Raw genomic sequence first — 22,839 nt, forward strand, 5'->3', positions numbered from 1 at the left:
AAGCGCGGGAAAACGTGTGGGGACGAGTCTCGATTGGTTTTGGTTTTACTTCTGACTAGATGAAAAAGTGGCACAGGTTTTTGTAGAGCTGAAGTGAAAAGCGTTCTAAATTATTGGATAATGACGACAACTACAACTACAGGAAAAAAGTCAAAGCAAATCAATGTTTGGTTAAGTTCAGCCGAGCAACTGGCCCCTCTGACTAAAGAAATAACCGTGCAAACTAAAGGCAAAAGAAAAGAATAAAATAAAAAGTCAATAAATACTAGACCCCCACGTATGTGCATAACGATACATTAGATACATGCTGTTATTAATGCTGTTAAAATACATACTTTTAATTGAACGTCATCAAGAATTTCTCCCGTGTCATCATGAAAGTTCGTAGCTATAGTTTCGATCCAAGCGTTGTCTGTGTTGCGAGGATCGTCAACGTATCCCTTGTAAACCTGTCGACAAAATCAGAGTCCTGGCATGAATGGGACTATTTTTATTTTACATTGAGTTTCCATTTATCAATTTTACATTCAGCTGTGTTTGAGTCGTTGACTGTATTATGATTCATTAATGAAAATAACGTTCAAAATGGTCGTCATTCAACGTAACTTCAAACGCGTTCCTTTTATTCCTCCACAAAGCATGAGTGACGCATCACGTATTTTTCGTGTAAGGGTAATGCGTCTGATTTGCTAACCGAGGTCTTAACCATGTTTTGGTATAGAATGTTTTCGCATGACGTCAGGACGGCTAGATTGTGTTTCCAACCAATGAATCCTCTCCACTAATATGCCGCCGTAACATTTCAAACGCATTTCGAGCCTATCATAGAAAGGCGTATTCAGCTCTCAACGTTAAACATTTTTTTACATCATTAAACGCTTCCTGTTTTTAAACTGCGGCATGTGATCACCATTGCTTACAAAAGATGCACAAGACAGGGGGTTGTTTCTTTACTACGTGTCGTACTGAACAAACTTAAGATTTAGGGAGTTAGAGACGCCATGGTGGGGCACAATCATGATGAAACTGAACTTTTGCCCTTGAAATAAAGATGAACAAAAATGTGAAAAGCAATAGTATTTTCATTTGAGAAATGTACTATTTGTCAATTTAGTATTGTAAGCTTAGAGGATGGCAAATAGAAATGTAATTGTACGAACTCATTTGTTAAACCGTTCAACATCAGTATTTAGGTTTCACGTGTGCTTCAGGAGAGCGGTGTTCTTTATTGTTCTTTACTTTGGAAAAAGCACAATAATAGCGTGGAAAGAAGAATTAAAAGGCAATTAAACGGGGTTTTCTGTGGTTTTACTTACCGGGATACCGTTGGCAAAAAGTTGCTCAAGACGTTCAGACATAAGTTGCCTTTCTTCCTCAGTGGCATTCTCAGAACACAGAGCTTCTTGGTTAAATTCCTTAAGAAGAGTTGTTGAAACGGTTTCATCGACCTCGACAGGTCCCTGTCGAACAAAAAAAACATCTAAGTACAAATATTTGAGAAAACGTAAGGAAAATGGGGGTGGACACTTTTCTATCATGTCAGCGGGTATCCAGAAAAATATGAAAAAAATAAACAAACAAAACGAAACAAACAACAACAGCAGTAATAGCCAATTAGAAATGGAACCAATCACATGACCTAATCTGAGTCACAATGATGATTAAGGGATTTGTTCTTAACCACAAACCTCTGGTAAAACCCATTCCAAAGTGTCCCGTCTTTGGAGTGCAACGAACTCCAGAACACGCTTGTCAAATCGCTCTACCAGCGTGCCATCTGGAGTTCTTTTCCATCTAAAAGGAGAAAGCAAAGCAAAAGGACTTGGTAAGTTCTTGTTGATTAGACAATTGACAATACCACAGGAATAAGAGTCAAAATTCTTTGGAAATGCAGTTCGACTTCACTTGGCTTAAGAAACGCCCCACACCCCTAGAACACTTGTAAATCTATAATTACAACCACAGGCACTGCTGGGCTTCGGTTTACCTCGTGACAATAGGATCAGCGACGTGATTTGGTCCCCAGCGACCCAGAAGGCCTCTTGCTGCGATCCCTGTTCGTCCCATTGGGTTTCTAGCACAGAGCGAAATGGAAAAAAAAAAAACCACTAGCTCCACTTAAATGGACAAAAAATATTACCGTCCTAAGTGGATAGTCATTAAGAAATAGAACACTTTTTCTGTGTTTACATAGCCTCATCTAAACACGAGGAGGGTTCGGAGAATTCGAGACAGTTACTCGACTACGTCTCGGGTTTGCATAACTTTTTTTTATACTTTTTTTTATAAAACACAAGTCTGTTCACATTAACTGAATGTAATTATCCATACAATACTGACTGTCGTATTTAAACCTGAACCGAGTAAAGGTTATGCAAACCAGTAAAAATTATTGAATTATGTTTCCGCTTTCACAAAACCGTCTACATTGAGGGCCAAGATTATTTTCGCTGAAAGAGATAGCTAGTTAGTATAGGGTTATAAAAGGCTGGAGTTTTGTTCATTTCAAACGAACAATATTGAAAGAACTGAGGAGTGTTACAAACCGTGGTATGCCATCAACAACATTGTAGATTCCCTCATAGCTTCTTCTGTCCACACCTTTTCCCACGTCATTGAAATTGAGTTGTACATGTTGATAAGCAGGCCTGAAAGAATCAAACAAGCAGTTCAGTAATATTGGCGTCCTTATGTCGAGCTCAGTAAAGGGATTATTTAGTAAACTAGTTGTACCTATCGGTAAGTGCCAACAAGTGAATTGAGTTAATAAACAGGAGTCGACTGAATTTTGTAATATTTATTTGGGATAATTCTAGTATAACAGGTGTTAAAATCAATTTCTTTTAGTTAATGTTTCAAATTATTGCTGTAATTAAACACAACATTGTTTATTTTTCAACTCAGTGAACAAAACGCCAAACACTTAATAGCGGAGCCCCATACTCATATAGGAAAGAAAAGGAAACCCATGAGTTGATTTTCATATGGTTATCATGGCTAGCGGTATTGCTCGTGGGCGCGTACGCACGACGGCGACGACGACGACGGAGTCGCGCAACATGGCGGCCATACTCCAAATAATAGGTTGACAGAGATATGCAGCCTTGATTTACCGTGTATTTCTTTGATATTGGACATCCAAGTTATGATCAATTGACATCTGTCAAACAAGGTATCCGCTGACCAGTATCACGTGACCATATCGCGCGCTCAAGTTCACAGCTCCTTGAGGTCGAGTGTTTTTTAAAGTTGACCGCTGACCAAGTGCTGGTTTTCGATTGGATCGCAGGCTCATCCCAGGTTAACTTGTTGAAAACAGGGCAGGATTCTTCGGAAGCCGGTTAACGCTAACCCAGGATTAAAAGTTAACCGAATTATAACTTTTTCTTCTATACAAATGTTTTTTGCTGCTTTGTTTTGTGTATATAGTGATTATTAAACCTCAAAACAGAAGGCCAAACAATATACAGAAAACCTCACCGCAAAGTTACAAAACTCAAATCAAAATTCTACCTTTTCCTGGGTTAGCTTAATTTGGCTCTGAACAACCCGGCCCAGGAGCTACGCTTTTAGGCTGGCGTAAATCTATATTATTTTTGTATTTTTAACAATCCTGCATGCGGGACCTCGTTGGGCGATTATTTTGCCTACCATTCTGCTTTTTGAGGCGTATACATCTTGGATTTGTTGTGATTGGATCGTACAATTGGTTAAGCTTAACAAGACCCGAGTTGTTTTCTGGAATGAATTCGAGTGTTGTTGATTTGATTCAGGGTAATGCATCCGCTCGACGAATTATTTCGGTAAGTAGTTTGTCTGACATTCTGCTTTTTGAAGGTGAATGTAACTTGGATTTGTAACGATTGAATCGCATAATTGGAAGACCTCATTCAGGTGTTTATTGGAGCGAAAGCGCTCTTTGAGGGTAAATTTCAATCAACGTGTTGACAGCTCAAATCGAACCAACGAGTTCACTTCTGACGACCTCTGAGCAAAGTTCTTGAAATTAAAAGAAACTTCAAACCAAACATAGACCATTTAAAATCACTTAAAAACTTACCGCGAATCACCGAATTGATTGCAAATAATCCTTTAAAAACACGTTCAAATTAAACAAACAACATTGATAATCTTCGTCATATTACATCCCCGGATTACATCCAAGCTTGTTTTACACTGTTCTCTGCTCAACACTTTTGTCTCCGTGGAAAAGCGTTAAATCGAAGTTACATGCACCTCATTGATTCTTTACTAACTTATTTCACATTCACCTTCAAAAAGCAGACGCTGTGTCTCTATGTCCGGCAGCCGGACAGGTTTTTCAAAGTAATCCGTGGCCGAATTCGGAAGGCTTCCGGCCGGTTGCCGTGGCGCAGTGGTAATGGGTATCGCTTGCCATGCGGTCACCGGAGTTCGATTCCTCTTGAGGTCGCCTGTCATAGAGTTCTTGTTACGTTGTTTTACTTTTTTTAAGTCTCACTGCCGATCACAGAGTATTTTAAAAAGCCTGTCCAGCTGCCGGACATGTAGCCACAGCGAATAGCAGGATGTCAGATAAATTACTTACCGAAATAATTCGTCGAAAGGATGGCGAACAAATCCTGAGCGTTACTCTGAATCAATTAAGGTCATTCCACTGAAATAGAACCTGCACTGAGATTTTGGTGAAACTTTGCCTATTGATTGTTTATATTATAGGAACTTAAGAGGCGCCCTCTGTAAATTTCAACTATGGCCATTTGGACCAGAAAAAATCAAATTCCTCAAACTTTCTCAGATGAATGGTCTAGATAAGTGATTAACAAAAATATAACTTTCAGTTCAATTCGATTCGTATTTTAGCGCTGGGACCACCATCTTGGTTTTGCCCCTCTGAGAGGGCTTTCAGCGGCCATTTTAGGGCACATTTTTAACAATTTGTCATACAAAGAAAACGATCTAAATCCGGGTAAAAACCCTTTATTCGAGACAAGCAAATGTTTCTTGTTACATTGAGAGGCTGTTTTGGTAATTTGATTATCACCTGATTTTTTTACAGAATTTTAAATTTCTTCCCTTTCGGACTACTCATGAAGCGCCATAAAAAAGGCGAAGTTTAAAGGAAAATATCGCAAAAAGTACATCACTTGAGATCCCAAAACTACCCTCCACTTAAAGAACAATGTCGCACCTGTAAAAACATGCAATAAAATTTTGGGGCAGTTAAACCTGTAAAATGTTAGTAGAAGAAGTTTAAGCTGTGCTTTTGTCAACAAAGACCGCCGTCCTAATTAGCATAATAACGTGAAAATAACAGTGCACAGAGAAAATAATGATATATTCCACTTACCTCGCGACATGTCGACAACTGGATGTTCCACGATGCCTCATGTTATATTTCCAGTATGTTTCAGCCACATTTTCGGTGATTAGTGTACGAAATCACTCTCAGACATCGCCACGGTTAAGCAGATTTCAACTCTCCGAAGCCCGACACTAAAACCCCTAATAGGGCCTCACTGATGAACTGATAAAGCTGATCAAGACACACAGATCATAATCTGTTGACCTGATACTGTCTATCGTTTTCTTTTTTCTTTTTTTTTTTTTTAATACACGACCCCCCCCCCCCCCTCTTCTCCCCCACCTACCCTGCAAAAATAACCTAGAAAATACCTGCAAACAGAAGCTCATGTTCAAATCATTCTGGGAAAGCCAGTTACTAGTTTAGTCACAGAAATGCATAAGATGGCTTTAATGTCGGTTACATTTTCACTTCCTACCCCCCTACCCCTACCCGTTGGAATGTGCATTTGTCAAATGTAACGCAATCTGTGGAATAATGGCGGGCGCACAACAGATCAAAACAGAATGAATGAGTTGCCAGTAATCGGATACCCGTGTTTGCGCAAAGAACTCTGGGATCGTCAGGGGGCAAACATTGCTAGTCGCTAGAAGGAAATGTATGGCGAAAAGTTGTTTCGAGGTACAAGAAAACGATTGTTGAGAGAGATCAACGCTTTTTCGCCATCATTTTTATCGCGAATGGATTTGGGCAATGTTGATATGTGGAATATGTAAGTTTTTGTTTGAATAACCGAGAAATATGTGACAAAATCTACCGATAAACTCCGTTGCTTGCGTGAAGTTTATTGTGAAATTTACATCGCGTAATGGTCTGAAAATATTACAACATTAATTAGGTATAAATCGAGAGGAAAATAACCCAGTAAAGCCTTTTAAGTTGTGCACAGACTACTTTTGGCTTTTGTGAAAGCTCAGTCATACAAATAATACTGGAAATAAGTCCGGTGGCGATCATTGTACTGTCTGGGGTTGATTTAATGACAAATGAGTCGGCGCGACTCATGCTGTGTGGCTACTGTGTTGCTCAAAGCCTTCGTTTTGCTTTTACAAGCTCGTATTTCCGTGATTTTCCTTTTCTATAACAGATCAATGGTGGCTCCTTGAATATATCTCTAAGTATTTGTATTTAAAAGTGCCATTTGTGCGTGGTTATGCTTTCCAAAATTTGGTATTGACGGTTGAGTGAAATTGCCCGACACAAGGGGTAGTAGTTCTTTCTGCAATTTTCGATTTCCGTTTTAGAGCTTCTTTTCTGTCTTTATATTTAACTTCTCGAAGGGTCTTCTCTACCATTTGCTCCGGGTAGCCTCTCGAGATCAGGCGTGTATTGAAATTTTCAATATTCTCTTCCATGTATTTCACAATAAACCTCACGCAAGGAGAAGGGAGTTCATCGGTAAATTTTATCACTTATTTCATGGTTATTCGAACAAAAACTTACATTTTCCATGTATCAACATTGCCAAAATCAATTTGCGATAAAACAACGGCGAAAAAGCGTTGATCTCTCCCCAAAACCGTGTTTTTGGGCGTCGAAACAATTTTTCGCCATACATTTCCTTCTAGCGACTTGCAATGTTTGCCCCCTGACGATCCCAGAGTTCTTTGCGCAAACACGGGTATCCGATTACTGGCAACTTATTCATTGAGCTTAAACGAGTTCTTAATGAGAATCCTCGATTAAGAGGAGGATTTTAAAGGCTGCTAACAGACTTCTGGGTCAGTTAGGATCTCAGCAAATTGTTTAACTTCTTGTAAACGGCGGCTTATGAGACGAAAGACAAATAATATTGATAGATGTTATGAAGCGGGCTTCGGAGAGTTGAAATCTGCTTAACCGTGGCGATGTCTGAGAGTGATTTTGTACACTAATCACCGAAAATGTGGCTGAAACATACTGGAAATATAACATGAGGCATCGTGGAACATCCAGTTGTCGACATGTCGCGAGGTAAGTGGAATATATCATTATTTTCTTTGTGCACCGTTATTTTCACATTATTATGCTAATTAGGACGGCGGTCTTTGTTGACAAAAGCACAGCTTAAACTTCTTCTACTAACATTTTACAGTTTTAACTGCCCCAAAATTTTATTGCATGTTTTTACAGGTGCGACATTGTTCTTTAAGTGGAGGGTAGTTTTGGGATCTCAAGTGATGTACTTTTTGCGATATTTTCCTTTAAACTTCGCCTTTTTTATGGCGCTTCATGAGTAGTCCGAAAGGGAAGAAATTTAAAATTCTGTAAAAAAATCAGGTGATAATCAAATTGCCAAAACAGCCTCTCAATGTAACAAGAAACATTTGCTTGTCTCGAATAAAGGGTTTTTACCCGGATTTATATCGTTTTCTTTGTATGGCAAATTGTTAAAAATGTGCCCTAAAATGGCCGCTGAAAGCCCTCTCAGAGGGGCAAAACCAAGATGGTGGCCCCAGCGCTAAAATACGAATCGAATTGAACTGAAAGTTATATTTTTGTTAATCACTTATCTAGACCATTCATCTGAGAAAGTTTGAGGAATTTGATTTTTTCTGGTCCAAATGGCCATAGTTGAAATTTACAGAGGGTGCCTCTTAAATTTTGAAATAAAAATGAGGGGTCCCCATGTTTGTTTAGGAGCAACAGCACCTTGTTTATACCCATATAAATCCTTATAATAGCATCATGATTGTAGTCACGATTGCTTGCTAAATTCACGTTTCCGACGATTGCTTTTTGCCCTACCCTGAGAATTGGTCCATATTTATTTTACACAGAGAAATTTATTACTCAACTCAAAACAACAGAAAAAAATGATAGGTCACCATACTCGTTTGCGAGAAAATGACGATTTACCTCTATGGCGAGGTCCAGCTGTAAACAAAAAGCCGCCATTTTTTAATGTGCGCGCGCTAATCACGAGTGAAATTATGCGCAGTAGGGATGCGCAATGCAATACTGGGGAATGACCTTAAAGAACACTCGAATTCATTCCAGAAAACAACTCGGGTCTTGTTGAGCTTTAACAATTGTACGATTCAATCACAACAAATCCAAGATGTATACGCCTCAAAAGGCAGAATGGTAGGAAAAATAGTTTCGAAGCCTCGTAATGTCACAAAGAAAAATAGTGTTCTGATTGGTTCGTGCTTCCGGCTACATCCTAATGTGGCCAAAAATATATCACTGACGGAACCGGATTACACGAAAATCGAGCTGAAAGATCTGAGAGTTTTTCTGCATAACCATCAAACTACGCACGGCTCTATATCTCGCCGCCTCGACAGGCTCGCGTTTTCCCTCGCCTGTCTCGTTGGCAATAAACCCCTTCTGGCGCCTGGCATGTCGGCTGATAATATCCGAAAAATGAATATTTGGCCGAGAAGCGAAGCTTCGAGCGCAAATGTGAAATTTTGAGGACAATCTCTCAGCCAAGGACTTTATCAGCCAACATACCAGCGAGCCAGAAAGAGGTTTATTTATTTTATAACCCTCCCATTAATTTTCTGCATATTTTGTTGACTCTTTTGCACTTATCGGAACAGCATTGGCGACCACTTTTTTTTATGCCATTATCAGCGGATTCCACAGTAATTTTGCACCACGTGACGTAAAGTAACCAATAGAATTGCGCGAAAATTAAGCGTGGGTTATAAATTGTCTTAACTTTCTGAGACGTCATTCGAACAGGAGTGAGACGCCAGCGATTTTGTAAAACTGAGCCCAAATTAACAAGCATAATAATAAAACACATATGTAGCACGACGTCACGCGAGGCGAACTTTAAGTAAGCGTATATTCAACGTTTTAAAGTGTATTTGCTTTATATGTGATAACATGCTCTGACCAATAACAGACAAGATAATCTCTTCTCGGCTAGTCAGTAAAACAAACTTGAAGAGGACTTTGAAGGTCATTGAAGGTTATATTACTTTCTAATTTTTCGCATTTTACATGAACCAATTATGTAATATATACATTGCAACATAAGATCAAGAAGAATATTGTTGTCCCCGGGTGAAATATTTTATACTCACTCCAACAGATCAGTATCTGCCCAGTCAGGATCATGAATAACGTCAGACGCGGTATACACCGGAGGAGCATAGCCTGGGAACGGCATCTTAATATGGAAGTTAAATACTCTAATAAGTGTTACGTAGTAGTAAATGTCATCGGCTGACGGCTGCATCTTGCATATTATACATTTTATACTAGCTACATAAGGCAGGGTCTTATTGAATAGCTGTATGACGCTATGTTAAAAAGCAAGGTAACAATGGCACGTTGCAATCACAAGAAAATACAAAACGTTGCTTTGTTGTTATGAAACCTAATGCAAAGTTGAAGTATAAATTTTCGCTTGCAGCTTGGGTTTACACAAAACAATCCCCGCGGAGAGTGTGCTCACAGGCTACGCTTCGTCTTATAAAACTCATTTTACAGACGAAATTTAGCTGTGTCTTCTCTTTCGATAAGAGACTCAGTGCGCACTCATTAGATCTTTATTTCGGTCTTAAGCTGTCACATGAAGAAATTTTACTTAGAATAACTGTATCACCTGCCAGTCCACAAGGAAGTCTGGAACTGGATACCGTTGTCGGTCGCTCAGTGGATAAGGGGACTGCCTCGCTCTCACGTGTAGACCCAGTTCTCTGGCGGCTGCAAATGCGTCTCTGAAGTGCACATTGCAAGGAAGCGTGTTGGAACGTCTGCGAGTTTTGCCTTGAGCAGCAGCCTTTGCTAAGAGAAAAAATACACGAGAAACAGTAAGATTGCACCGCTCTTTCTTTAAGTAACTGAGTTTCTCTGCAAGTGAGAACTGCTAAAATAATTCAAGCTTTCAAATGAACTTGATTGCAGATTTTCCCGTTACAAAGAAACAACTAAAGCCCTCTGAAAGGACATGTGGTTACTGGATGGCGAGTAACCCCAATGGTACAAAAAAGAGCGGCGGAGTTTTAGCTTTATTGCAAAGTATTGCTTTAGTTAGTTTTATTGCAAAGCTAAAAGCTCTTTACAAAGCCAATGACATCCTTAAGAGATGTTAGAAATCTTATCCCATTAAACTTAAACGATGGTGAACAGGCGACGCTGAATTTATTCTGCTTTATATATATAAAGCAAACATCTCTCATTTGTCAGTATTTAATAAAGAATCCAGAATTGACCATCGATCGGTTCTTGTTTCTTCGAATGATTTAAGATTCTTTAAAACGTGTCAAGTGTTTCTTCTTCTCTTAAACGGTTGCGGAAGATATCAAACCTTGAGATTGAACTGCACCCTCACTGTCTGCACGTTTCAGCGGCATCTGTGGTGGAACATGCTCAGGAGGAATCCGCGACTTTATTTTACTGGCTTCCGCTGACCCATTGTTGGTGGCCTCAGAAGGTTCATCAAGTGAAGGTAACGTGTTACTTCTTCTGAATTTCCGAATAGCTTTCTGAATACTGCTCCTTTTAGACACCTGACGGTACCATGCTGGGAATGGGTTGCTGTGAGGAAGTTTGTGCCTGAAGTACATCGGTATGCTGCGAGTACTAGAGTCTGCTCCTGCTTGCTGTCTGTGTACGTAAGCTGGCACACTCATCATCCTGCTGAACAGTCTTGCAGGGCCGCTCGCGCCGCTCCTGGCTGCAGATTGATCTTGATCACGTGATTCAACCGTCCACGAGTCACTCCCAAATATGGCTTCATCTCGCTCCTCTGTAGGGGAGGAGAGGGGTTCTTGTACTTTGGCAAGCATGTCAAGGATTTGTATTGTGTATTCTTCCATGCGTGTCAAGCGGTCTTCAATACCATTCACCTTTTTGGTGATTTGCTGGACTTTGGTTTCATTTTCTCGAGTTGTTTCCTTCAGATGATTGTTGATCGAGTCAACTCTAAATAACAAGAAAATAGCAAAAAACGACAGATTACATCACACACCATCCCAGGTTTAATTTAACGTTGCTCTCGGGATTTGTGTACTGAAAAACTTACTACGAAAACAAATTGTGTTTCTCTCAGTGATGAAATACGTTTTTCCAAGTGTTAAATTTGTTTAGATATTTGGTCTATAATGACGACGACATTTTATGAAATTTTCGTGGAGCTATCCGCGTTCACTTGTTTTGAGTAGGAAAAAGTAAATATGAAATAAACAGCTATAGGTAAAAGTAATTGGACCGAGTTGAGTACAACTCAGGGAGTAAACGCACGAGTAATTTCAAAATCGGGCGAGCGCGAAGCGCGAGGCCGATTTGAAATTACGAGCACGATTAATAATGGTAATTGAACTGAGTGGAGTGCAATTTGGTCTGAAATCATACGCGTGATTTCAAAATCGAACGAGCGCGCAGCGCAAGTTCGATTTGAAATCACAAGTATGATTTCAGACTAAAATTGCACGACACGTAGTTCAATTGCCACTTTATTAGATCCATTTTGAAATCGCACAATTTTATCGCCTTAAATTTTAGATTTTTGGTGTATTGTTCCAGTAGCCGGTTTGTTAAAAATTTAGCGGAACCGGAAACGCCTTTACGTCTAATTTAGTATGCAAAACGATGTCATGTGACGAAAACTCATTCGAGCATGACAAAGAAACAAGCAGTTCTGATCTGAAGTCGAAACTAGTCTACTTCAGGTATAAAAGTGCAATTTTCGTCGCCCGAATCATTATTATGGAAGGCCTACCTTTCTTCTGTGGTTGAGGCTGCGACTCTTCATTGTCTCTGGAGAAGAAATTTGAAGGTGCATATCCTGTGTAATTCTGCGATCGATTTCTTTTGAGTGTTGAAACTCCCTCGAGTGTACGATGCCAAGTGGATAGTACGTTTTTTTTCTTTTAAATGCCGTTCAATGGCATGATTTTAAGGGGTCCAGCTCGTTATCATCTCCGTTTCTTTTTGTAACCTCGGCGTAGGACTCAATACTCAGGACCTTGTCAAGTTCTGGCAGCGCCATTTGTTTTAAGATATTTCCAAGATGGCGGGACTGGCACCGGCTTCGTAAGACGTTCGTTCATTCACTATTTTGTGCAGTGTGGCGTATGTTGACTATGTTTATTCACAGCAACAGAGTTGAGCTGTTTTGCTGCTTCGTTTGAAACTACCGGAAACCTGGAAACATCTACGTTCTTGAGATGACCCTGAATTTGTTGTTGTGTGGTTTTCGTTTGTTTATGTTTTACTGGACTCAGTATCATACGGATTTTGAGCAGATGTTGAAGAAAAATCGCCAAAATATTCGTCAAAATGGACACTGAAAGCTGGGAACTTCCATTAAAGTAGGTCTTCAACCTAAAGGAGCTCATAATCGTCATTCAGAAACTAATTAATTAAATTTGTCAATTTTTTTGAGAAAAAAGCTACAATAACAACAAAGTTTTGGCGATAGTATTTGCAAAATTCTCCACACAGTGGCTTTTTGCCTTTCATTTTCCTGAAATTTTATTGAGTACTTTAAACTAATCTTGAAATCTGATGGGTTGTTATGTTTTACTGGCCCATTCTCATTGGCTGAGAAAAAGATGCGATTTAGAGCAAAAAATAGTGCGATTCGTGAATAAATCGCACCATTGAGAGCCAATCAGATTGCAATGATAACCAGTGATTTCAAAATGGATTTAATAAAAAATGAAACAGCACAACAAAGAACAGAACAAAAACGGTAACAACGAGGAAATGATAGCGCAAGATGAACTCATCGGAAGATTAGCACCGTTACCTAAACCCAATGGCTCGCACCCTCTCTTCTGGAGTAGCGTGAAACAGTGTATCTTTTTGTTGTAGATAACTTTCAGTGCATTGTTCTTCGAATAACATCAGCTTGTGCACATCTTGTCTCTCCAGGAAGAGTTCTACATTGTTTAGAATAAACAAGAAAAATAAATAAAGAAATGGAGTCAATATTGATAGGATTGTTCTATTGTGTAAAAGAAATGAACTTTACATGTGAACTGCGTAAAGAATTGACGGAGAATAATCTTTGCAGAAACGAGTTTCTCCTGATCGCAGCACCGGGCTTTCAAAGGAAATCTTAAAAAAGGGCGGAAAGAGACGCGCAGGAGAAGCTAGGAGACACATTGCACGCATTTGATTTTTTCTCATTCCAATCTCCAAGTGTTTTTTTTTCCTACTGGGTATGGGGCAAACTTACGAAGAAAATTGGAGTAGCTACTTGAAGGATCGCTTCCTTTGAGAAATGTAGTCTTATGTGTGACATTGGTCGTTCGTAATTCGTCTAAATCTTCCCAAATCTTGACTTTCCTTGTGTTCGTTTTCACTAAATGAGCATTTACTTTGGTGTTTTCACTCATTTTCACTCACTCAGTTTTTTGTCTGTCCTTTTCCGGTGCAGGCTATTTTTCTTGTTACAGCATCGTGGTCTACAGCAAGCTTTGTACATGAGATGCAGGTGATTCAAGATAATGAACGGTGGAACAAGGACAGGCCTGTGCGCATACTCCAGTATCAGTTGATACCGCTGAAACTTCCAGATCTGGTTTGAGTTGGCTTGGACATTGGAAAATGTGTTGCTATGAAAACAAATTGTAATCTATTCATTATAGAAATACAAAGGTAGTTTGATCGCAAATAATACAACGTAATATCGCTAACCAAGTCTCAGTTTTCTAGTGTAAGATTGTGGACTTCTATACTGCTTCCATTGTTATCCAGAGCAGTTTTAAGCATGTAACCTGCGTCATTCACAGCAGAGTTTAGATATGTCCCTAAGTCGTCAGTCACTGATGCTGAATTGTTAAAACTTGATTGACTAAACATGTTTGTGATGATTTTTCACGTCTTTAAACAGTTTTTTTTTTTATGAGAAACATGATATAAGACTAGACCTGAACAAAAACGTTTTCTACATCGATCACAGATTAACAAGGATAACAAGAGAGGAATATAAAGGCTAGGATGGTGTGCCTTGACCGCAAATAGAACAACAAGCTACAGACGAATACTGACTAATGAATATTTAAAACTTTCAGTGTCCAAGGACTGTATTGAGCGGTTTTCACTTAGCTGTTGAAAGCAATTCGCGTTTGCGTTAGTTCTGCATTTCTACGCTGAGTGATTCGTTTAAAAAGTTTACGCCACTTTCTCAACTATTGTGAAATTTAACTTAAACCAATCGTGACTCGCTCACACACGTTTTTCCGCCCTTCGTGCTAGCTACACATATTGACTTCGAGTTTTGATTGGTTAACTGGATTGTCTGTGTCTCTACTGATTGGCCAAAGTGGTTACTTTGGTTTTAGTGAAAACAGCTCTAAAAAAATCGTTCAGCGACTAAAAAGGCATCGTACAATATGTACAAGAATGGAAAACTGAGTAGACAAGAGAAGAAAAAAATCGAAGGGCAGACAAAGTACAAATATAACCACAATTACAAAAAAAGAAGAAAAGGTACAATCAAGTAACCAACGCACAGGAAATACAGTTGACTCGTTGAGCTGATTTAATGAAGAACAAGACGTAAAGCAACGATAAGGTACAACAAGGGCCATGAGCGTTGGAACACATCGCAATATTAGTCAAACTGACTGGTGTCTGACTACTTTTTCCAAACAGTTTGTAACTACCCGATTTATACACCTGGGTGGACAGAGGCATGAACTGAAAGAGTAAAGTGTCTTGCCCAAGAGCACAACGCAATGTCCCCCGCCAGGGCTCGAACCCAGACCACTCACTGACTATCGTGTCCGGAGTTCACTAGCCATGAGGTCACTACTTCTCCCAGCATATCACAAAATAACGTCATTCTTTTAACATGACTTACTTGAAAATGGCGATGAGCAAATTAAGCAGCAGAATATTAGCCACCAGTAGAAATAGCGCCATAATGACAGTGACAAGTGTTCCCCCAATTTCATCATAACGCGGTGTGTTGAATGCTGTGTTGTTTTGGTCATCTGCAAAAGACGCACAAGCAAGTCATTCTTTAATTTCTATAAGAAAACCACAACACTAAGCAAAGAACCCGGGGGTGGGTGGGGTTACTTCCAGAAAAATAGGATGGGGGTGTGTAACTCGCTTCCCAAAACCCTTACCCTATTTAAAAGTCCACAATATGTGATTTTACCTACCCTATTTCACTATTTATGACCTGACTAATAATTTGCTACCTTGTTTTAGACCTGGCCCTTAAATGAATACCTTATTTCAGACCTGCCTTATAATTAGTTCCCTAGTTCAGACCAATGTTAAAGGCATTGTTTATATGCCTTCATTAGGTAGGATCGTTGCCTCTAAAAAAAACACATACCCTATTTGAGACCAAAATGACCAAAATCGATACCCTATTCCTGACCAAAATGGCTAAGAAAACGTATCCTTTGCGGCCGAACAGAGCTTTATAGCTCATATAAGGGAATACCCCCCCCCCCCCCCTCGGGTGGGGAATAGTAACAATAACTTGCCAGAATAGGTTGTATCCTCAATAAACAGTTCGCCGTAGACTTGAAAGTAAGGTCTGAAGAAGACTTTAGGAATGAGGCTCCATGAGCCATGCTCGTGAGGAAACAAGATGGCTTGCTGTGCTACTCCATATGCCATCAAAAATACCACCATGATCAACAGGAAATAAGTCATGTCGATTGTCTGGATACAAAGAGAACAGAAATATCACAATGCAGGCTACTTCCTATCTCTGTTCAGCGATAATTGAGTGAGACGAATTAAGAATAACACATCACAACAAAAAACAACAAACAACAACAACAACAACAACAACAACAACGTTTTTTTGGTAAAGCAAGACTGAGGAATAATTATTCACGTAAAAAATAAGACCTCAAATGTCCTCGGTAATAAGTCATGTTATCAATTATGTCGTAAATTCATGTTCAATATGAATTCAGTTATGAAGTATGCTAAATAAACTGTGATCGTGCAAGCTCTTCATTTTGTGTCAACTCCGAATAAATGCTCGGCACTTACATCGAAACGTTCTTCACATTTCTGTAACGAGCAACAGATGTAAAGCTTCTTACAGTACAATATTCTTCACTAAACAATGTCTTAAGCTTCCTAGCTCTGTACCCACATCTACAGTCAATACTAAACTGAACTCACCATTCGACCAATCATGACCACATAAGGTCCCAGTACTTTACTGACAGAGAAAATATCAAGCACCCGGATGATCCACAACATGATGTCGAGGCAGTAGAGCATATGACCAATTCTAAGTGTTGCTGGATTCAAGCGAAAACCGACAGCAATGAAGAACAGTACTATGGCACAAGCATCACACAAATTCCATTTGGAAGTGGCCCATTCTTTCAGTTTCTTGCACAGAGTTTTGGGCTCCGAATGGAGCACCTATAGATTTGCAAAGAGGAGATAAATTGACTTTGTCAATGCTCGGTTTTGGAAAATCGACAGAGGCGCTATCTTGCCTCCAATTTCCACAGTCTTGTTGATATTTAATTCGTGTCAAAAGTAATCGAGACCACAGCACTTTGGAAATATATTCAACTGTGGTAACGTCTCTCTACGAGCCAAGTGGCTCATCAGGGCGGCGCTTATCTCCGGCTTCTGTAGCATGAAGCGACTAGGAGTATTTCTACTCCGCCCTGGATGGGATGCTAGTCCATCGCAGGGTTACCTCCAGCACTGCATTCGCCGGTACCCATTTATACATCTGGGTGGAGAGAGGCACTGTGAGAGTAAAGTGTCTTGCCCAGGAACACAACAAAATGTCCCCGGCCAGGGCTCGAAGCCAACCGCTCGATCCGGAGACGAGGGCACTAACCATGAGGCCACCTCTTCAAGTATAGCTCTTTCTAAATATTCTGGGAAACCTTGCGTCGCAAAAAATGTTGATTACGCTGAAAAACACGATTTCCAATGGCTAATGGTGTAAGGTATAGCCGTTTTAGTCTCCAGTTTCAGAATTTGTCCTAGCATGAAAACGGAGAAATATCCGTTTTATCCGCACTAACCTGTCTGATCTCCTCTGTACACAGTGTGAACACAAAAATGATGAGGATCATTTCATGGGGAGGAGGCGTCGGAGGAAGACGAACTAATATGACATAGCAGAATACTATCAGGAAAATGAAGTAGACGATCTGTCGCCAAAAAGAAAATAACAAGTTGAATTAACACACCGTCGCTTATGCGAGCATACCATGCACAGCAAGCCTTGTGTTTCGGTTTAATGAACTATTAATTCACTCAAATTAATGACAAAATACTCATTTATTTCTAATCTCGTGCTGCTGACTAATTGAGGTAAAATACACACCACATTTGCCCAGAATTTAGTGATGGGTGCACGATAAAATTCGCACAACTTCTGTCCCAAACTGAGATCAATCCTGACGCTTTCAGCCTCCTTGTCAAACAGGCTACATCTCTTCTTTACACTCAGAGAGTCAGTGCTTTCTGTACGGCTGTGAGACGAGAATGACCTGCAAAACAATAAATAAAACAACTACCAGCTAATTCATGAAATAACCTTACGTTTCAATTGAACAGGTTCCTAGAATAGGGTTTTTATTTACGGAAAAAGGAAAGCCAGAACAACAGTAACAAGGCAAAGAACAGTCTATTTTGAAAATAAAGGTGAAGAAAAAGTTTAAATCTTAAACATATTTTTATGAATGACCAACCAGAATTTGCTATGATACGATATTGACCGAGTCAACAAAACAAATACGCATAATACAGAACAAATCACCAGATATACACGCACACGCACCTTTTACGCGAATCCGCGCGAAAACGTTCGCATGCAAGCGAATACAAACGCAGTCACACTGATTGTTAATATTGTTGAAAACGTTTATGTACATTTATGTATATTTGTACAGTTTTGTATCTATTTGCCGTACAGGTCGGCGCGCGCACGCAAAACTGTCACACTCTCCCACATTCGTTGATAAATTTATTGACTACAGCAGTTAGATGATAAATCTCTTATTAGATGTTTTGGTGTGTAGTATCGCTTTATATTTTTACTCGTTGTTTTATTTTGGCGAGCCCTTCGGGCTCGTCAAAATACGGCACAACTCTTAAAAATATACAGCGATACTACACACCAAAACATCTAATAAGATATATGTGTTGTACCTTCAATATGGCTAAAATAAAAATCCTTTATATAATATGTGCATATTAGTCAAAGTGGGTGTGGTTTGGCGGGGTCAAGAGTACATAATCATGATTTGAATTAATTGAAACAAAAGGGAATTTTTGCGCTTTATTTATGCAGAGGATGGAACATCTATAGGAGAGAAATGAACCAAACTTGGGATCGAATCAGTTTAATTTCAAGAAACAAACAGAGCTTCTCAGTTCCCTGTCTTCATTACCATAAAAAAATGTTCTTTTAATATAAAAAGAACGTTGGCAAAATGGACTTCATACTTTTAATACAATACAATGTAGGACCAGAAAATACATTACCTGTGGACAGAACAAAGGAGAAATAAAGCTTGTGTGATAGCAGTGACAACATGTCTTTTTATTGGATTGAAACTTACTGGCTACCAGCTAAAACAAACGTGTCACATGTGAAACAAATGTCTGTAGTCTTCATGACGTAAATTATTTAAATAAAGTAAAGTAAATCCTTATTTTTACGGGCCGAGTAAACAGCCATTGTAGAAACAAAACACAATTAACATCAACTAATCCGGGTAATGTTTTGGATTCGAAGCAGATTATTGATTATTGGTTTATTGATCGTGGCTGATTCTGATGCTGGGGTGGTACGAGTAGTATGGTCCCGAGAAGGTCAGCAATTTGTTAATGGAAACAAGGCACTGGTGATGAACACGGGAGACAGCTTTGCTATAGTCTGTCCAAACGTGGAAGATACAAATAATCGATCCCCTTACGATACCATGTTCGAGAACGTGTGGTTAGTTGGTTCACATGGGTATGACGAATGTGACGCATCAAAAGATGGCAAACTTCTGCTCAAGTGCAAAGATCCTGAACAAATAAAGCAAGTTATTTTAAAAGACCTATACGCGCAATTCGGGAAAACATATTATCTTATTTCGACTTCAGACGGACATTTGTCTTCTCTTGACAACAAAAAGGGCGGACATTGCGAGACGCAAAATTTGAAACTGACTGTGTACGTTCAGTAAATGAATGATAAACACGCAAGTTTAGAATTGACCACAGCCTGAAGAGTAAACTGTCATTAGTTGAGTCTTCAACCAAGCGGATTACCATTCATTGAACAAGGAAATCATCATCAGCGGCAGGAGAACACAAGAACAAGGAAATCATCAGTAGAAGGGGAACACCAGAACACAATGCACAAATCCATTTCGTCAAAGGAGACTATTAAAAGAACCTTTTGTCTACGAAAGTATAGAAAATGGGACGTTTTCACTGCAATGGTGGATCCAGACCTCTTTATAAGCTCCTCTTACTACTTCTTGGGGTCCTTCGAGCCTTAAATTAAGGAGGGATCAGAAAAAAATGTTTCGGCCCTTCGGGCGCGAAGTATTTTCGCCTATACGATCCGCCACTGCACTGTGTTTTCATTGCGGTTGAAAACCATTTACGGCAGGCAAGTTTGCTTGATAGAGTTTACATTTAATTACAGAGATGTCTTCTCGGATCACATTAGACAATAACACGGACAATACAGTACAAGAACTACACTCTGTAAGTTCAGTGACAAACTTCCATTACATGTTACGATACACCTAAGATGTTGTTTAAAACTATAGTTGAGTTAGTAAAGATATTTACAAGGGTAAATTCTCAACTGGTCAAAACTCGTGATGACGTTTTTCAAAGTTAACAGAATACGCGCGATCACAGCCTGCATCATTTGTAATTACCTGAGATGTATTTGCGAGTCTCCTTTTGAGAAATGAGCAGTGTTTCCGTTGCGCTTTTCATTGCCAGTCTCCTCCTCATCTCTCTTAGTTTGTTCTAGTTCATGTTCCTCGAATGTGACAGGCATTTGACACAGTTCCTTCTTGGTTTTGAACTCCTTAAATGCAATTGTGGGTGGAACCAAGATGCCTAGCACAGTCTGTAAGGACAACAGTAAGGCAACACTTAAAATATGTCCGACGTGATGACCGAAAACGACACTTACTTCCAACTTGAAACAGCATTTAAACACTATTCCTCGGACTCCAACAAGTATTTTCTAAAAGGATTGGCATGCAGGTGTGAATAAAAAAAAACCCAAATGTTTTGCGCGAGAAAAATAGCCGCGAGAAAACTTCACCTTGAGTTTTCGAGTCAAATGTTTTCCTATATGTAGCGTTTTTTGTTGGTTTGATACAATTGTGACTGGTTTGTTTGACACAGAATCTCCTTAAATAGCACGAGTTTGATCCACGCCATCTAAATGTTCCTCAAAGAGACACATGCAATGCCAGGCATCTAACAGGTGCATCGCTACCATGAAAAAAGCACTTGAGTGTATATAGCTAACTTTCCCATTAGCACAAGTGATCACGATAGTCTAACTTACATGCCAATCGAGTCAGATGATCGTAATATTGTACTCTTACCTTCAATGAGGCCCATTCCCCCATTTTCATGGCACCCATCCAGAGCTCCGTTAGCAGTGTTTGACAACACGTGTGTGCCACGAACTCCTCGTGTCGCGTAGCAACAGCAAGTGACAGACAGCACTGGTCTCCCCAGTTATCTAGGTTATATGTCAAAAGTTGTTGCGCCATGTCTTCATTTGTGCGGTGACATTCATCCAGTAAACCCAAGGCAATGTTAAGAAATTCACTGCAGAGAAATGGTCCAACAAATATTAGCGGTTCAAATTTCAAACAATACGAACAACACGGAATTCAATCAAGCGCTATATTTGTTTTTCTTCAAGTGACATTTTTAGCGGTCCTTTTACGTACAATGAATGAGCTTGCAGTTCCTCTGACACATCAGCCTTGAGTTCATCCTTGGCCATCTCCTCCGCCAGGGCCTTGAACAGTTTTCCCGCCACAAGGGCCTTGGCCAGGTTCTCATCGCCGTGCTCCCACACATAGAGCGCCATTTTATGAAGATTGGACAGCACTGCCCAGATTAACAGCTCATTGTACGGAAACTTAAATCCAACGCCAAAATAGCTGTCATCTGTAGTTGACATAAACATTTTCATGTTTGCCATTCCGATACCCTGAATAACAAAACAGGAACTTAAGCCATAGTTATTTCTTTCCCGCATCAAGAGGAATTTAGGATAAACACCACAGTTTGTACATTTGTAATTAAAAGTCTTAAAGACAGGTCATTTTGCTAAAACATTATCTCTATCAGATACAAAAGCAGTTTCTTTTATTGTTCCTTTTTTTGTTGACAGTATGTGTCCGTGAAATAGTCTATGACTCTGCACGTAGTTTGAGACGCGTTGTCAAGCCACTGTTCACCTTATTCGCATTTTAGAATTTTATCATAACTGCAGTATATTTTCAGTTTGTTCACTTTCAAAGACAGCAGGCGAGATCAAGAGTAACTTACTTTCTTAATTGATCCATAGTCCTTGTGGTGGTTAACAAAAGTGATCCCGAGTAGTCGCTCTGTAATGTTTGCCAAGTTTTGTAGTTTGAAGGAATGAGCTTCCTGCGAAAAAAAATAACAACCACTAGGATTCCATGTAGGTCGTCTTTAGGTCCCCTTCTCCAAAACGTTTCCCTGTAGAACCGATTTTTTTTTCTTAAAAGCTTTCCCCATCTTTATTAAAGGCACCCCTTCTAAGATGGAATGGCAAGACAATTTATGACAAGAAGACAATGATTTTGTAATGACCAGCGTTTGTTTCTAGAATTTTCTGCCCATAACAATATTTGCAAGAAGCTGTTAATGAAATACTCCTTTGCATGTGCTTTTATGTGTACCATCTCTAATATATAGATTTAGGCCAGTCTAAAAGCGGAGCTCCTGGACCGGGTTGTTCAGAGCCCGATTAAGCTAACAGGAAAAGGTAGAATTTTGATTTGAGTTTTGTAACTTTGTGGTGAGGTTTTCTGTATATTGTTTAGCCTTCTGTTTTGAGTTTTAATAATCACCATATACACAAAACAAAGCAGCAAAAAACATTTGTCAGTAGAAGAAAAAGTTATAATTCGGTTAACTTTTAATCCTGGGTTAGCGTTAACCGGCTTCCGAACAATCCTGAAACAAGTTAACCTGACATGAGCCCGTGATCCACTCGAAAACCAGCACTAGGTCAGCGGTCAACTTAAAAACAACACGTGATCTCGATGAGCTGTAAACTTGAGCCCGCGATATGGTCACGTGATACTGGTTAGCGGATACCTTGTTTTGACAGATGCCAATTGATCATAACAGGGATGTCCAATATCAAAGAAGTACACGGTAAACCAAGGCTGCATGTCTCTGTCAACCTATTATTTGGAGTATGGCCGCCATGTTGCGCGACTCCGTCGTCGTCTTCGCCGTCGTCGCCGTCGTCGTGCGTACGCGCCCACGAGCAATACCGCTAGCCATGATAACCATGAGAAAATCAGCTCATGGGTTTTCTTTTCTTTCCTATATGAGTATGGGGCTCCGCTGCT

The 22,839-nt window shown here is 39.7% G+C and overlaps 1 protein-coding gene across 1 annotated transcript in view; it reads right to left on the minus strand.

The window, feature by feature from the left end:
- LOC110063349 (transient receptor potential cation channel subfamily M member-like 2) overlaps nucleotides 1-22,839 on the minus strand; it is a 35,648-nt gene that overhangs the window by 1,516 nt on the left and 11,293 nt on the right. The window contains exons 13-31 of the mRNA XM_020770323.2: nucleotides 21,782-21,883; nucleotides 21,175-21,440; nucleotides 20,821-21,049; nucleotides 20,134-20,330; nucleotides 17,571-17,736; nucleotides 17,266-17,394; nucleotides 16,394-16,642; nucleotides 15,739-15,919; nucleotides 15,099-15,231; nucleotides 13,640-13,848; nucleotides 13,038-13,170; nucleotides 10,593-11,209; nucleotides 9,888-10,069; nucleotides 9,364-9,449; nucleotides 2,547-2,648; nucleotides 1,988-2,074; nucleotides 1,689-1,794; nucleotides 1,317-1,460; nucleotides 336-449 (exon numbers count right to left, since the gene is read on the minus strand). Coding sequence (XP_020625982.2) covers nucleotides 336-449; nucleotides 1,317-1,460; nucleotides 1,689-1,794; nucleotides 1,988-2,074; nucleotides 2,547-2,648; nucleotides 9,364-9,449; nucleotides 9,888-10,069; nucleotides 10,593-11,209; nucleotides 13,038-13,170; nucleotides 13,640-13,848; nucleotides 15,099-15,231; nucleotides 15,739-15,919; nucleotides 16,394-16,642; nucleotides 17,266-17,394; nucleotides 17,571-17,736; nucleotides 20,134-20,330; nucleotides 20,821-21,049; nucleotides 21,175-21,440; nucleotides 21,782-21,883 — 3,432 coding nt within the window. The remainder of the gene's footprint in view (nucleotides 1-335; nucleotides 450-1,316; nucleotides 1,461-1,688; nucleotides 1,795-1,987; nucleotides 2,075-2,546; nucleotides 2,649-9,363; nucleotides 9,450-9,887; nucleotides 10,070-10,592; nucleotides 11,210-13,037; nucleotides 13,171-13,639; nucleotides 13,849-15,098; nucleotides 15,232-15,738; nucleotides 15,920-16,393; nucleotides 16,643-17,265; nucleotides 17,395-17,570; nucleotides 17,737-20,133; nucleotides 20,331-20,820; nucleotides 21,050-21,174; nucleotides 21,441-21,781; nucleotides 21,884-22,839) is intronic.

Source organism: Orbicella faveolata, unplaced genomic scaffold, assembly GCF_042242905.1.
Source record: "Orbicella faveolata isolate gen_17 unplaced genomic scaffold, um_ofav_v1 contig_26, whole genome shotgun sequence".
NCBI classification, from domain to species: Eukaryota; Metazoa; Cnidaria; class Anthozoa; order Scleractinia; family Merulinidae; genus Orbicella; species Orbicella faveolata.